This window comes from Panthera uncia, assembly GCF_023721935.1.
Source record: "Panthera uncia isolate 11264 chromosome B3 unlocalized genomic scaffold, Puncia_PCG_1.0 HiC_scaffold_1, whole genome shotgun sequence".
Taxonomy (NCBI): Eukaryota; Metazoa; Chordata; class Mammalia; order Carnivora; family Felidae; genus Panthera; species Panthera uncia.
This window is the reverse complement of record NW_026057582.1, coordinates 71,820,765-71,836,726: the sequence shown is the minus strand read 5'-3', so window position 1 is coordinate 71,836,726 and position 15,962 is coordinate 71,820,765. Positions and strand designations below refer to the sequence as shown.

Here is a 15,962-nt window from a genome sequence, read left to right as displayed (position 1 = left end):
CACCTGGTAGGTCAGCTCCTTGATGCGACGCTCACTCTTCCTCATGCCCTTGACCGACTCCGCGTTGCGCTTCTGCTCGGCCTCCAGCTCATTCTCCAGCTCCCGCACCCGGGCCTCCAGCTTCTGCAGCTGCTTCTTGCCGCCCTTGAGGGCGATCTGCTCGGCCTCATCCAGCCTGTGCTGCAGGTCCTTGATGGTCTGCTCCATGTTCTTCTTCATGCGCTCCAGGTGGGCGCTGGTGTCCTGCTCCTTCTTCAGCTCCTCTGCCATCATGGCAGCCTGGGGACGGGAGACACGTGTAAAAGAACAGAGGCCCGGGGCCTCTTGTCCCTTGAGGATCACCTTTTTCCCATCGTGGCGTTTGTTTCCCGAGGCCCTCAGACTCACGCAGCTACAGAGTCAACTTGCCACGGCACAGTGGCCTGGCCTGGACCCAGGGCCCCATGTCTTTAGCGGGGGCAGGAAGGGGAGCAGTCACTCACATCCATGATGGCCTTCTTGGCCTTCTCCTCGGCGTTCCTGCACTCCTGCACGGCCTCCTCCACTTCAGTATGAAGCTGGGACAGGTCTGACTCCATCTTTTTCTTTTGGTTGATGAGGCTGGTGTTCTAGATACACGTACAGGTAGAGAAAACTATCAAGTAGATACTTTGTTATTTGATTCTACACCTGTATCCACAGAAAATTAAAACCAGTCATTTTTTTTAAAGTCTTGTTTTTATTTATTCCTTGTATCCTTTGTTATTGTGTATTCCATGTTTTGTATCAGCTTTCCCTTTTCTTATGAAAACAGATATGTTCTTGAGGTTTATCTAAAATTACTCAGCTCTGAAGAAAGACTTCAAGCAGCGAAAGGTCTGCAATTCTTCTCCTGACATCTTTCGTAATGTGTCTATTCAGGAGCATGAAAATATTGCAGGGAAAATGGGAACAACTTTTTACCAGGACAATATCCTGGAAATGATTACAGTTGCAGAAAGAATATAGTACAGTAATGAAGAGGGGGTGGAGTCAGTGGATGATATCATTCCCACACATACTAGATTACAGCAAAAAGGCCCACAGGACCCTGCAGTAAGATGGACACGAAAACTGAAAACTCATTGCAGAGAAGAGCTGACATCACTGTGTATGGGACTGCAGAAAAATGGTGTTCCGTTGAGAATTTGGCTTACAAGTAGATGCACTTGTACTTCGTTAAATGCCCCACATCTCCCTCTACAGAGGAATCTGGGGGCTGTCCTCCAGATCAGGGATGTCAGATGACAGCACGCATTTCACCGCTCCCAGATTTGTGACTTTGGTGGATCTCGCCAACCAATCACGACCCCATTAGCTTTTAAGTGTAGGCCCTCTTCTCAAGGTAGTGATTCCGACAGCCATGACTGACAGATGAGAGATGGCCCAACAGATGAAGCAACTTGCCATTCTGGTTGGACATACTCACTCAGAGCATCTGGTTCAGAAGCTTCTGTGGTGTCCCGGCCTCTGCCACTCAGCAGGTTTGTCCACACGGCCCCTGACCTGCTCACCTGGGAATGCAGCAGCTGCACCCGCTCGCTGGTCTCGATCAGCTCCTGCTCCGCCAGCTTCCGAGACCGCTCCGTCTGCTCCACCACAGCCCGCAGCTCCTCCAGCTCAGCCTGCAGCAGGTTGTTACGCCGCTCCACGATGGCGATATTCTCCTTCAGGTCGTCGTTGGCACGGACTGCGTCGTCCAGCTGGATCTGGGTGTCCTGCAGATCAGGAGGGTGGGCATGAGAGAGCGGCTGGCCTCTGGGCCCATCGGAAGGCTGTTACACTAGGATGGATGCCGGTGCGGAGCCCAATATGGTGGGTCAGGAGGGCCTGTGAGATGTCTCTGCAGTGGCCAGGGGACATCACCACCAACTTGGCCACATGGAGGCCAGTCTGTCTCTGAGTAAGGTGACTTCCTGCGTCAGGAGTCTCCATGTACCTTCAGCAAGCTCTGGAGACCCTTGACTTGCTTCTGGGCCTCAGCGGCCATGCGATTGGCGTGGCTCAGCTGGATCTCCATCTCATTGAGGTCGCCCTCCATCTTCTTCTTCACCCGCAGGGCCTCGTTGCGGCTGCGTGTCTCTGCATCCAGGGAGGTCTGCAGCGAGTCCACCACCCGCAGGTGGTTCCGCTTGGCCTGCTCCATCTCCTCGTCCTTCTCTGCCAGCTTCCGCTCGATCTCTGCCTTGATCTGGTTGAACTCCAGCTGGGCCCGGAGGATCTTGCCCTCCTCATGCTCCAGGGAGGCCTGGAAGAAGGTGGGGAGAGAGGGTCCAAGGCAGACAGTCAGGGCACAGGGCAAGGTGGGGAGGGAGGCCAAAAGTATGCAGGGTATCAGCCAGGACTACGGCCTCTGGAGAGGAAGGCCTGGGAAAAGATGCAGGTGAGACCTGCATCCCAGACCACCAGGGTGCCCTGGCAGAGGAAGTGCAGGATGCTCTGGGTTTCCTCTGTCAAGGAAAGGGTTTGACCCTCGCAATCGCCAAAACACTCTAGTACCAACACTGCGTAATCCTGACCCTCTAAACATCATAGAAAAGTGGGAGATTTTTCGGGGCGCCTGGGTGGCTCAGTCGGTTAAGTGTCCGACTTCAGCTCAGGTCATGATCTTATGGTTTGTGGGTTCGAGCCCCGGGTCGGGCTCTGTGTTGACAGCTTAGAGCCTGGAGCCTGCTTCTGATTCTGTCTCTCTGCCCCTCCCTTGCTCACGCTCTGTCTCTCTCTGTCTCTCAAAAATAAATAAATGTAAAAAGAAAAGTGGGAGATTTTTATGACCACATATTCCAAACTTTATCTTTGTTTCCTGGGTCACTTACCCTTTAGTGAAAAATGTTAGAAACCCCCTAACTCAGGACTTTCCCTAGGTTCTTAAAAATGAATAGTAATAATAGCAAATATATATTAAGTGCTTAAGTTTGTTACCTCATTTAATCTTAGTAATAACGCATAACATCTTATTAGGTATGTACAATTAATTCCATTAGAGATAAGTAAAAGAAGGTACAGAGAGGTTAAGAAACTGGCCCAATGACACAGTGGAGGTTCTGAAGCCAAATTTCACATTCAGATCTGTTTGACTCTGAAGCCCACTTAATGTCTGAGGGGTTATTATGATAACCACTTTATAGACATGATAGGAAACATAACCTTATGACTTATAATCAGACTGGGATGATTTTCTTGGGGCAGACCTTGGCTTTGGAGGTAGTCATGGGTACCAGATAGTAGGTAGACTAAAAAAGGAGCTAATAACTTTTGTCTTGGGGTCAGCGCCACCCCCAGGTGAAGGAGAGTGGGGAGTCAGAAACAAGACAGGGTAGGTAAGAGAGGGTATGAGGTAAGGGTGTGGGCAGAGACAGCCTCTCACTTCTGCCTCCTCCAGGGCCGACTGCAGCTCCAACTTCTCCACTTCTAGCTGCTTGCGGACCTTCTCCAGCTCATGTGCATTCTTCCCTCCTTCTCCCAGCTGCTCAGTCAGGTCAGAGATCTCCTCTGGGGGTCAGAGGGCCAGAAAGCCCAAAGCCTGAGTTTTCCCTGCCCAGTGTGGCCCTCCCTGTCTCCCCCTCCCCCGCCCCTCCGTGGTCTCTCAGGCCTCAGCGCACCCTGAAGGTTCTTGTTCTCCCGCTTGAAGGTCTCCAGGTGCTCCAGGGACTCCTCGTAGGCATTCTTGAGCTTGAAGAGCTCTGTGCTGAGAGAGCGCGCCTCCTTCTGCGAGGACTCCAGCTCTGACTGCGACTCCTCATACTTCTGCTTCCACTCGGCCAGGATCTGCGGGGACCTGGCTCACTGCGTGGCCCCCAGCCCCGCCCCAGCCCCGCTCCAGGGCCTGCCCAGGTCCCTGGGCTGGGCTCAGCCTCCTCCCCTGCCCTCAAGGAGGAGGTCCCAGTCTTCATGGTGACGTTGGCCTCCCTGCTCCGCCCCTGGCTGCGGCCCCCAGCTTGGGCCCACCTTGTCGAAATTCCTCTGCTTCTTGTCCAGGGCTGCGGCGGCTGCATTGGAGCGCTCCACATCCACCATCAGGTCCTCGATCTCATTCTGCAGCCGGTGCTTGGTCTTCTCCAGGGATGAGCACTTGGCGTTGACGGCCTCCACGGCCTCCTCGGCATCCTGCAGCCGCTGGGCCAGCTTCTTCCTGCCCGGGGCAGTTAGTGTGTGTGTGTGTGTGTGTGTGTGTGTGTGTGATTCTACCTGGGAACAGTGGGACCTTGGAACCACCTCCTCCCCAGACCAGGATGACCCAATCCTCCTCCCCACAATACCTTGGGACCCTGAACAGCCCTTTAGGCCCTGCGTCCCTAGCCTCGAGCAACCTAAGCCTGCGAGTGCCTAGGACAGAATGTCTTCCCTACATGCAGTGACCTCTGGGTGACAACCCCCACCCCTTCCCATACCAGGCTGATCGATGGAAGCTCCTCTGACCAACAAGCTTTTTGCTCGTCTTATACGTGAGCGTCAGGTATAACCCGAGCCAAAAGCTCATGCGTCACAGGAAGTGAGTCAGGGCCAGCCAGGTTCACTCAGAACACAAGATCCAGGCTCCCTTTCAACCATCTCTGTTAGCCCCCATGCTTCTTCCACCCTCCTCAGATCTCCTTCCCATGCCCACTCTGCCTGTCTTGCTCCTTCCTCTCTTAGAATTGGGTGGGGGACTGCCCCGAACTCACTTGGCCTCTTCGAGCTCTTCAGTCCTCTGGATGGCATCTGTCTCATACTTGGTCCTCCATTGGGCCACCTCTGAGTTGGCCTTGGACAGGACGCGCTGCAACTCAGCCTTGGCCTCCGTCTCCTCCTCATACTGCTCCCGCAGCAGGTCACAGTCATGTCGGGCTGACTGCAGTGCATGGGCCAGGGCGTTCTTTGCCTGGGGAGAGGTGGGCACTGACAGGCTCATCTGAGGAAGGGAGGAGGGAATGCCCCACCACCATCATTCTCTAGATCCTTTTCATATCTATGGACTTCAAACAAGCCCAGCCTCAATTAGAGTGAGGGCTGGTGTGGAATCTCAGCATCTTGGAGTAGCCTCCCAGTTTGCCCACCCCACCCCCTTACAAATGAGGAAAGAGGCATTTGATGATGTTGAGGTGTGGCTTAGCTGGAGTGTAGAGGAAGCTAGATTGAGGCTCTTTCCACCACAGAGGATTCTCTCCAGTCTCTAGACCCCTAATCCTGGTCTTGATGTTAATTGTCCAGCATTGCCATCAAGCCTGTCTCACTGTCCCTAGCTGCGCCTCACCTTGCCCTCCTCCTCCAGCTGCCTCTTGAGGTCCTCCAGCTGCTGGGTATAGGAGAGCTTGCCTCGGGTCAGCTGGGAGATCAGTGCCTCCTTCTCATCCAGCTGCCGAGACAGCTCCCCTGGAGGTGGGAATAAGAGGGACGGATTTGTGGGCTACGGAAGGGGGCAACTAGTACCTGACCCTCAGGAAGGCGCAGGGCTGGTGAGGGGCACCCACCATTTTCAGTCTGCAGCTTAGCTCGCTGGGTGGTGAGGTCATTGAGGGAGCGTTGGGTCTCTTCCAGCTTTGCACGGTACTCATTGGCCTGGTCCTCCAGTGTCCGGGACACCTTCTCCAGGTTTGCCTTCAGGCAGTAAGGGACAACTTGTCATGGAAAGGGGCTGGGTGGACCAGAGAAAGGATGGGAAGGCCAAGGTGGGGAGAGCACAGGGATCAGTGGGGTGAAAAAGAGAGGTGCTGACAGGAACAGTCTGAAAAGGGTACATGAACTAAAGGAGAGATGGTGAAGAGCTGTGGGCAGAGGGAGGGAGGGTGAGGGAGAGAGCAAGACAGAGACCAAGAGGTGATGAAGGGGTGACGATGAGAAGACAGGGCAGAGACAGTGGAAGGAAGGCCACTGAGACAGAGAAGGGGGCAAGAAGGGTGAGAGGGCAGCCCACCTTGGCCTTGATGATCTGCTCCATGTTGGAGGTGACATCATCCAGCTCCAGCTTGAACTCACTCTTCTCCTTCTCCAGCTTCTGCTTCACACGCTGCAGGTTGTCGATCTGCTCGCCCAGCTCGGCCACGCTGTCGGCGTGCTTCTTGCGCAGGGCCGCCGCCGTGGCCTCGTGCTGCAGCGTGGCCTCCTCCAGGTCCCGCCTCATCTTCTGGAACTCGGCCTCGCGCTTCTTGTTCATCTCGATCTGCACGGACGTGGCCCCGCCGGCCTCTTCCAGCCGCTCGCTGATCTCCTCCAGCTCCCGGGACAGGTCTGAGCGCAGCTTCTCCACCTTGGCCCTGGCGGTGCGCTCGGCCTCCAGCTCCTCCTCCAGCTCCTCGATGCGAGCCTGGGCCAGGACACAGAAAGCTCAGACCCACCGCCTGCAGACCCCACCCCAGGGCTCTAGAACATGCAGGTCTCTCCAGAGCAATGGTTCTCAACTAGGGAAAGTTTTGTGCCATGGGGGATAGTTGGCAATGTGTGTAGACATTTTTGCTTGTCATGACTTGCCATCTAGTGGGTAGAGGCCAGGGGTGCTGCTAGACATTCTGTGATGCACAGACCATCAATATCAATTTGGTTGAAGCTGAATCCTCAAAGCACTTCCTAGAGACATTTAGACTCAGTCTGAGAATCTGCAGCCCTGAATCCAGAGAATCTGTGTTCAGATGGGGATTTGGAGCTCCTGTGAGATCCTGAATCTCAAAGATTCCACAGATTCACTAGACTCTGCTCTGCTAAACATAAGGCAGGAAAGCTGGTGCTTGTATCTTACAAACAGTTGCAATAATATGCCTTAAAACAATCAAAGTGTTTATAATCCGGGCTCCTGGGTGGCTCAGTCAGTTGAGCATCTGACCTCAGCTCAGGTCATGATCTCACGGTTCGTGAGTTAAAGCCCCACATCGGACTCTGCACTGACAGCTCTGGAGCCTGGAGCCTGCTTCCGATTCTGTGTCTCCCTCTCTCTCTGCCTTTCTCCCACTTACGCTTTCTCTCTCTCTCTCTCTCTCTCTTTTTCTCTCTCTCTCAAAAATAAACATTAAAAAAAATTTTTTTTAATGTTTGTAATCTTCCAGGTTCACCACGAAGTCCAGTCAACTATACTCCTCACTCTCCAGGGGTTGCCTTATTTATGTCTAGGGTGGGTTCTACTTTTGTTGTTCCCTTCCAGGCCAGGTGAGTGCTAGAAAGTTGGCCTTTTCATCATCATGCCCCTACCTCATTTTTCTGGCCTTTTCCTTGGCCTTGACTAAATTGGGAGAATGTCCCATCTTTCATTTTGATCTGTTCCCTGACCAGCCAGGAGCAAAAGGGAGTATCAGTCAGTGGAATCCCTGAATCTGTGGTTGAGGACAGTGTTAATGGAATGTCTGTGGGTGGGCCCTGGGAGCAGGAGAGAGAGGGCCACCATGCCTCTGCTCTCAAGATGAGGAAGGTAGGACTATGTGCAAGAGCTTGGGCAGGAAGAAGGAGGGCCTCAGCCTACAGCCAAGACCTGGTGAGGATAATAGCACTGTTGTTCTGGGTCTAAGGGCCAAAGAGTTTGCCTAGACCCAAATAGAAGAACCTGGAGAATGTCCTAATATTCTGGCTATAACTGAGAGGGGCATCCAAGAAAATGGAAGGGTAAATTATCACTGAAGGCAGGCTAGCCCCTGAGCAGCTCCCCAAATGAGTGGAATTGTGTTCATGTATCACTTGTAGCCTGGACCATGGGCCCCGAATGCTGAGGGGAGTTCAGTGCTCTCCAATAGCCACAGTGTGACCAGAAAATCAGAGGATAAGGCCTTGCCTGTAATAGTTGAGTGCCTGCTGTCTTTGTGGCCACTATGTCCAGACCTGGTCATGCAGTTTCTGTAGCTATAAAATGGGATCGCAGTACCTGTCTGCCTTGCTTCCAGGGCTCTTCTGACAAACACAGGACTAAAAGCACGTTAAAATTCAGGGTGCACTAAAAGTAAGGGTGGCTATGGCTGTTAATTTAATCTCCTCCTGCAGAGGGATGAGAAGGCCATGGAGAAAATAAAAGAACACCTTCTAGCTAGTGGCAGGCTGACTGCTAGCTGTCTAAGTGGTTTTATAAACATTATCTCCTCTGGCCTTCTGTAAGGCAGGTGCTATTATCTCATTTCACAGGTGAGAAGAGAATCTGAGACTCAGCAAGGGGAAGTGAATTGCTCAGGGTTGTAGGAGTTGACTGAATACCATAGGGTCAGTACCTGGGAAGAGTATGATCAGAGCACTCCATAGGAAGGTGCTCCATGAAGGCCCTCCTCACCTCCATGTAGAGGGAGGAAGTACCAGAAGAAGAGCAAGAGGAGACTTGAACCCTGTCATTTGTGCTGGAGGAAAAAAACCCATGAGACAGGGCACAGCTCATCAAGAGAGCCCTTTTAGTAGGCTTGTTTGCCTCCCAAAATAGGCCTGCTGAAATAAGACTCATTGCTCTAATGGGGGAAGGCTGGTGTTCCCAAGTGCCAAGTCAGGGGGCATGGCGTCTCCAAGGCCGCCTGGAGTTGTAGATGCTGTCTGGAACCCTACAGAGCTCTTGCAGCCTCAGCTGCCTCACCACTGAGCTCCGCATTTGGCTGCACCAGGAAGAACTTCACCTGGTTTTCCTTCAGTTTCTTCTGCAGCTGAAGGGCCAGTGCCTGCTCATCCTCAATCTTACTGTTCTGCTGATTAATGTCAAACTCCTTCCTGGAGGAGAAGGGAGGGGTGACAGGTGGTCTTCCGTCCTCTGTGCCCATTCTCTTCTCTTGCCTGGCATGCTAGGACAAGTCCCCTCCCCACTGGTGCAGAGGGTGAATGAGGGAGTGCTGTTTGACTTCCTCATTCACACTGTGCCCGGGACAGTCATGGCCAGTGGGGTTGTGGCATCCTGTGCTCTAACCCTCAGGCCAGACACCTCCATTTGCCCCTCTGGGACACCCCAGGCTCCTACTTCTTGAGTTTTTCTTCAAGCTGCTGCTTGTCATTCTCCAGGTCCATGATGCTTTCCTGGGTCAGCTTCAGGTCACCCTCCAGCTTCCGCTTTGCTCGCTCCAGGTCCATACGAACCTTCTTCTCCTGCTCCAGGGATCCCTCCAGCTGGTGGAGAGAAGAAAATAAACAAGGTATAGAAAACATGAGATCCACAGTACATGCTCTTCTGTTCCCTTCTAAAGTCAAAGTCCAGCGGGATTGGAGGTCAAACTAGCAGAGAAATCCCTGCAAGCACAAAAAATTCTGAGTCCTAGTCTAGTGAGGAATTGCAGAGGGCAAAGAGGCTTCAGGGGTCATAGAGGTTAGCTCTAAGTACCAGGAACTCCTTGGCCATTGATGTTGCCTGCAAAATCCTGACCTGAGAGAGACAGAGCATGGCTCTTACTACTCACATCATCCACCTGCTGCTCCAGTTTGACCTTAGACTTAGTCAGTGTGTTGGCCTTGTCCTCCTCAGCCTGAAGGTCATCTAGGGCTTGCTGGTGGGCCTCCTGCAGAGCCTTCTTTTCCTTGGTCAGCTTGGCGATGATCTCATCTAGCCCAGCCATTTCCTCTGTCAGGTTCTTCACCTGCCAACCAAGACCCCCATCCCCTTTAGGGTCACAGGTCACCAGCCTGGAGATGTCTATGGGGATGTCCAATGCCAAGGACCAGGACCACCTTGTGGTTTGGGAATCCTGAGGAGACCTGGGCTGGAGCCAGAAGGAGCTGCCCTCACCTTGTTCTCTGTTGCATGCTTCTCCTTCTCCACCTTGGCCAGCGTCAGCTCCAGGTCATCAATGTCCTTCTTGAGCTCAGAGCACTCATCTTCCAGCTTGCGCTTCTTGGCAGTGAGCTCTGCATTCATCTCCTCCTCATCCTCCAGCCTCTCTGTCATCTCCTTCACCTTGGCCTCCAGCTGGATCTTGTTCTTGATCAGCTGGTCACAGCGCTCCTCTGCATCATTGAGGTTATCTTGTTCCTGGGAGATGAGGAAGGAGAGCAGAACTGGTGATTAAAGAGAGAAGAAACACAGGACCTCAGTCCCTGGGGATGAGATGGGCTATAATCCAGGGGAATAAAGGGGGAGGCATGAAGAGATAATTGCGTGGCTTTACCGCCTGCACTTGGAGCTGGAGGTCATTCTTCTCCTGCAGCAGGGACACCATCTTCTCCTCCAGCTCCTTGCGGCGAGCCTCTGACTTCTCCAGTGCCTCTTTGATGCGCCCAAACTCCTCCTTCATGGTGGCCATCTCCTTCTCTGTCTCTGCGCTCTTCAGCAGTGGCTTGATCTTGAAGTAGAGCTTCATCCAGGGCCAGTTCTTGACCCCCATGAAGGCCCGAATGTTCCACTGGATTACCAATAGGGCATCCCTGGGAAGGAAACATGGAGGTGGGAAAGAGCATTCAGAAAGAGCACTTCCCAAACATGGGACCGACTGCAGTTGGCTCCCAGCCCATCTAAGCAAGTTTGTAGGCACCAGAGTGCTGGAGCCCTGTCTTGCGCCTTGATATACAACCCCACTCCAACATTACCTCACTGATCATGGAGTTACTCAATAAATATTTATTAATTGAACAATTCAACCAGAGGACAGTTTATATCTTCCCTTCTGGGGCACTAGTAGTAATGAAAGCTATGCCACTCAGAATGTCTACTAAGTTCAGTGTTTTTAATCCCATAAGAACTGCAAATATGTTAAAACTTGTATTTCACAGGTAAGAATATCTATAGCATATATGTAAATTATGAAGCATGAAATAAAATCACGAACCATGAACCTATCAATTGTTCAAACAACAACTAGAGCCATTATCAGTGTTGATTCAACCTGTGTGCTTCTCTCCATCCTCTTTCCTGGTCCCCCCACCAGAAGTAGCCACTATCCTGAATCTTGTGTTTTTCATTTCCTTACTTTCTCAAAACATACTTTAACTCAATGCGTATGTGTCTTTAAACAATATGTTACTGTTTTTTGTTATCTCTGAGTTTTATAAAAATTGCATTACACTGTATGTATCCTTCTGTGACTTGCTTTTGTTCACTCAACAATATGCTTTTGAGGCTCATACACATTGTACCATGTAGTTGTAAGTCCCTCCTTTCATTGCTTTATAATATTCCACTGAACAACTATTCTACTATTTACCCATTCCCCCGGGGATGAAAATTGGAGTTGTTTCCAAATCTTTGCTGCTCGTCAATGATGCTATATTCTTTTTTTGTCTCATGTTGTACATGTGCAGGAGTTTCTGTGGGAATGCACTTAGAAGTGGAATTGGAAGGTATGCAATAGTCCATCTTTTTTTTTTTTTTTTAAGTGATGCTATACCCAACACAGGACTCAAACTCACAACCCCGAGATCAAGAGCCGCATGCTCTACCAACTGAGCCAGCCATGTGCCCTTACAATTGCCCATCTTTATATTTGTTTTTTTTTTAATATTTTTAAACGTTTATTTATTTATTTTGAGAGAGACAGAGAGAGTGTGAGCAGGGGGTGGGGGAGAAGGGCAGAGACAGAGGGAGAATCCCAGGCAGACTCTGCGTGGTCAGCGCAGAGCATGATGTGGGGCTTGAATCCACGAAACTGAGATCATAACCTGAGCTGAAATCAACAGCCAGACACTTAACCAACTGAGCCACCCAGGTGCCCCACAATAGTCCATCTTTAAGAAATAATACATTGTTTTTTCAGGGAGGTTGCACTAATTTACAGACTTCTTGATTTTTGTCAATCTAGTGTTTTTAAATGGTATCTCATTGAAGCTTAATTTGCATTTGCTTATGAAGAATTTTCTTTTTTTTTTTTTTCAAAGAATTCAAAATGAGACCCAGAGTGGTAAAGTCACTTGCTCAAGCCAGCTAGTGAGTGGTGAAGCCAGAATTTGAACTCAGGTCATCTGACCCACACCAATTAGCACTGCTTGTTTGCCTCTTATATCTCTGGGAGAGCCTTTCCCTTTCCTTCACCTCACCTGCGTTCCACGATCTTCTTGAACTCAATGCGCATGAGCTGGCCCCGGGCTTGTGCTTGGATGCGGGTGATGATGCGGCTCAGCCTCTCGTCCCGCATCTCCTCCAGCAGACCCAGCAGCCCCGCCTTGAAGAACACCTGTGGGCAAGAGAGCCACAGCCTCAGAGGAGGGTAGCTAGGGTGGAGGAAGTAGGTGGGAGGTGCTGACTGAGCTCCTAGGGGATCCATCACCCATATATCCTAGACCTCAGAGTGAAATATGAAAAAGAAGACAGAAAGGAAGCCTGGGTTCCAGCCCTTGGGTTGATTCAGGAAGCCAGGATTCAGAGGCCTGCCTTCTAAACTCCTAGCTGCTCCGCTTAACATGGCTGGGCGTCCTGCAACTCCACGCTGTGGGGCTTTAGACCCACCTTGGTGTGGCCGAACTTGTACTGGTTGTGGTCAATGTCCAGGGAACCCAGCAGCTTCTCTGCCCCTTTCCTGCTGTCAATGAATTGGCCCTCAGGGATGGCCGTTGGGTTCAGGATGCGATACCTGGAGAGGGAGGTGCCCCAAGTCACCCACGTTCTGTGCTGACCTGCTCTGCCCACAGCATTCAGGGCCACCTGTGGACTCCCCTCCCCACCAGGTCTTCCCAGTTTCCCCCTGTTTCCTCAGCTCCAGGGCACCCTGTATCCACCTCTGCCGGAAATCTCCATAGAGGATGCGGTTGGGGAAGCCCTTCCTGCAGATGCGGATACCCTCCAGCACACCGTTACAGCGCAGCTGGTGCATGACCAGGGGATTGTCCATCACCCCTGCAGCAGGAAAAGAGGAGAAAGGGTCAACCTCAAGGCAAGTGGATGCCAGGTACCCTCTCTAGATTAGACCCTTACACATCGCTCACCCGGAGCCTTCCTTTCATTGGGGATGATGCAGCGCACAAAGTGAGGGTGGGTGGTCCTCAGGTTGGTCATAAGCTTATTCAGATTCTCCTGGGGGTGGATAAGAGTGGGGACTCAGAAGCCACAAGAACCATCTTTTTGGTCCCCGAGCCCCTGACAGCTTGTCTCCAGAACTCTCCAAGGGACAGAGAGTTGACATATAATTTATGATGTGAATTCAGGCTTGTGTAGAACTCCCATGCCCAAAATGACCACATAACTCTAACTTCTTTCATTCCCAAACTCAGAGCATCAGGTTAGGGTGACAGCCAAAGGGCTGGGCCTGCCCACCATGGGCCTCTTGGCATCTCTGTGTCCTTCTTACCCGGTGGAGGGCTGACACTGTCTGAAAGGATGAGCCTTTTTTCTTCCCTCCTTTGCCTTTGCTGCTGTCCCCTAATAACAAGAAAAGAGATGAGAAGCCAGAGCCTGAAAGTGGAGGAACCCTTTGGCAGGGGCAGGGTTCTGCCCCTCACTAGCCATGTGACTTCACAAAGTGATTCTCCATGTCTTAGGTTTTCCAGGAGGAGAATGGTAACTGCCTCTAAAAGATGTGATGAAGATTAGATAAGTTTGCTTGCTACATGGTATATGCTGAAATAATACCAGTGCTTTTCTCCCACCTTCTAACTCCGCCCTTCATGCTTACATCTTTCCATGGTCTACCTTCCTTCTCATAGTTCATCCTCCTCATTCCAGTCCACACCCTCTCTTTTCCTTCTCTGAACGGGACACTCACTTGTTCTACCAGATGTTCAGTGATCCTCCTACAGGCATGACTCTATGCTGGGCCTGGTGCAGGGATGCATGACACCCTCACTGGCCTCCAGTTGCTCACAGTCTTGAGGAGACACAAGACATGTACACCAATATCCATAGCACAAAGTGGAAAATGGCACTTTCAGAGATCAGGTACAGATGGATGCCTGTGGTATCTCCTGACCCCCATCCTGTGACTGGAAAGCAGGCTCCCTTCTGCCTCTATGGTCACATGGTTTGAAGCAGTGAGACCCTGGCCCCTCACAACTTAAGAATTGCTCTGGCCCAATACAGGGGCTGCCCTCTTACCAACATCAGCAGAAGCATATGAGGAGAAGAGTGTGGCCATGAGCTTGAGGGAGGACTTCTGGTACAAGCCCACCACTGTCTCGTTGAGTGGGTCTTTGTTCTTCTCCAGCCAGCCCAGGATGTTGTAGTCCACAGTGCCAGCATAGTGGATCAGGGAGAAGTGAGCTTCCTGCTTCCCCTTGACATTGCGTGGCTTCTGGAAATTGTTGGACTTGCCCAGGTGGTTGTCATACAGCTTGGCCTTGAAGGTCATGTCAGTGGCCTTGGGGAACATGCACTCCTCCTCCAGGATAGACATGATGCCCATGGGCTGAGAGCAAGGGGAGGAAGCAGAGAGAGCATTATTGCATGCACTCCCAAGATTCCAGAGTCCCACACCCTACCAGAGGAAAGACTACAGCCCAGTATAGCGGGCAGGCTACAGAAACTCTGTGCTAGCACCTTCTGTCACAGTATAGGAACCTAATATTCTTGGAATCAACCTAAATCCAATTCTATTCTGGCCTACATAACCTCTTTTTGCCCCAGTGGACCTAACAAAGAGCCCTGTGCTCCCAGTTGTCCTGCAAGGTCCCAAGGCCTTGCAGCAAGTCCCTTCTTCTTGTAAGACTCCTTGCCCCAGGGCAAGGAGTATGTATGTGTCAGAGGTGCCAGACTAAGGGACAGGCCAGAACCCTGTCTATATGACGGGTAACAGTTCTTCAAGGGATGGTTAGAGGGATCCAGGTTCTGTACAACATCCTGCTCTTCAAAAAGGATGGTAATTCTTGACTTTTCTTGGGGCAGGAATTGTAATGAGAATTTGATTAAACTAAAGATGTCTCCCTGGAAAAAGGCATGTTCATTCTCTCTCTCTCTCTCTCTCTCTCTCTCTCTCTCTCTCTCTCTTTCTGTTTCTCTTTCCCATATAATTTCAGGCAATTCTGAGGCTTCTGGAAGAGCAGCACCCTGGATAACCACCCAAAGCTTCTGGTAAGCTCGCATTTTCTGAAGGGCAATGGCTGGCTGGGTGAGGGTAGTTATTCCAAGCTCTGGTCTGTATCAACAAAGTGCAAAGGCACACTGAGAACAAGCCAGCACTGGGAGCCTCACACCTCACATCCTTGTCTCTTCTGAGTCTATACACAAGAGGGGCTGAAACAGGCTTATTCTCTGCTATCAGGAAGAGGAGGGAAAACCAAATGTCTCCAGTTTCAGCCTAGGATCTTTCCATGAATGATGCTTCTTATGGAAGTCAGAAGGACCAAGAGTCCTCTCCTCACTAAATCTCCTTCTTAGGACTCTGGGAGGTGACCACCATGCAGGACAAGTTCTTAGGTCCTGGGGAGAGAAGAAAAGGGCTCATCCTCTGTATGCCCATGACTTTACAGTGGGTAGAAGCTGGGTCTGAGAGAGGCTTGGGATTCTGGGGACTCCAGTATCCTGGTTGTAGAAGGGACAGTACTGCCACTCTGTCTGGGATGACAGGGGAAGGTGACACACACAGGTGGCAAGATGGAGGCAGCACCTTCTCGATGAGGTCGATGCAGGCCTGCAGGTCCATGCCAAAGTCGATGAACTCCCACTCGATGCCTTCCTTCTTGTACTCCTCCTGCTCCAGCACGAACATGTGGTGGTTGAAGAACTGCTGCAGCTTCTCGTTGGTGAAGTTGATGCACAGCTGCTCAAAGCTGTTGAACTGCGGGGGGGCAGGGGTGGAGCGGGTCAGGCAGGCAGAGGTCTGAGAGGACAGTGGGGTCAGCCCAGGCCTGTGCCCCAGCCCAGTTAGGAGTGTGGCCAGACCCCTCCTCTGTCAGGCCAGGGAGAGGGAGCCCCCACTGGAAGACAGGATGATGTGTTTATCACCGCTGAGCCCCACCGCCTTTCCCACTCCTGGCCATGATGGTCACAGGTGCGAATGAGTGAGTTACTGTTCCCCCACACCCAGGCTCCCCCAACTCACATCGAAGATCTCGAAGCCGGCGATGTCCAGGACCCCTATGAAGTATTGGCGTGGCTGCTTGGTCTCCAGGGTGGCATTGATCCGTGTCACCATCCAGTTGAACATCTTCTCGTACACTGCCTTGGCCAG

General features: G+C 51.6%; 1 protein-coding gene across 1 annotated transcript in view; it reads right to left on the bottom strand.

The window, feature by feature from the left end:
• Nucleotides 1-15,962, bottom strand: part of LOC125910332 (myosin-6) — a gene marked incomplete at its 5' end in the record, with an annotated part of 26,103 nt that extends 10,141 nt beyond the window's left edge. The window contains 24 exons of the mRNA XM_049614104.1: nt 4-279; nt 483-608; nt 1,533-1,736; nt 1,958-2,266; nt 3,386-3,510; nt 3,621-3,786; nt 3,967-4,150; nt 4,683-4,879; nt 5,252-5,370; nt 5,469-5,595; nt 5,912-6,301; nt 8,568-8,658; nt 8,903-9,048; nt 9,336-9,512; nt 9,662-9,904; nt 10,041-10,296; nt 11,902-12,038; nt 12,311-12,434; nt 12,580-12,697; nt 12,787-12,874; nt 13,149-13,219; nt 13,892-14,201; nt 15,399-15,569; nt 15,834-15,962. Of these exons, the coding sequence (XP_049470061.1) occupies nt 4-279; nt 483-608; nt 1,533-1,736; nt 1,958-2,266; nt 3,386-3,510; nt 3,621-3,786; nt 3,967-4,150; nt 4,683-4,879; nt 5,252-5,370; nt 5,469-5,595; nt 5,912-6,301; nt 8,568-8,658; nt 8,903-9,048; nt 9,336-9,512; nt 9,662-9,904; nt 10,041-10,296; nt 11,902-12,038; nt 12,311-12,434; nt 12,580-12,697; nt 12,787-12,874; nt 13,149-13,219; nt 13,892-14,201; nt 15,399-15,569; nt 15,834-15,962 (4,284 nt within the window). The remainder of the gene's footprint in view (nt 1-3; nt 280-482; nt 609-1,532; nt 1,737-1,957; nt 2,267-3,385; nt 3,511-3,620; nt 3,787-3,966; nt 4,151-4,682; nt 4,880-5,251; nt 5,371-5,468; nt 5,596-5,911; nt 6,302-8,567; nt 8,659-8,902; nt 9,049-9,335; nt 9,513-9,661; nt 9,905-10,040; nt 10,297-11,901; nt 12,039-12,310; nt 12,435-12,579; nt 12,698-12,786; nt 12,875-13,148; nt 13,220-13,891; nt 14,202-15,398; nt 15,570-15,833) is intronic.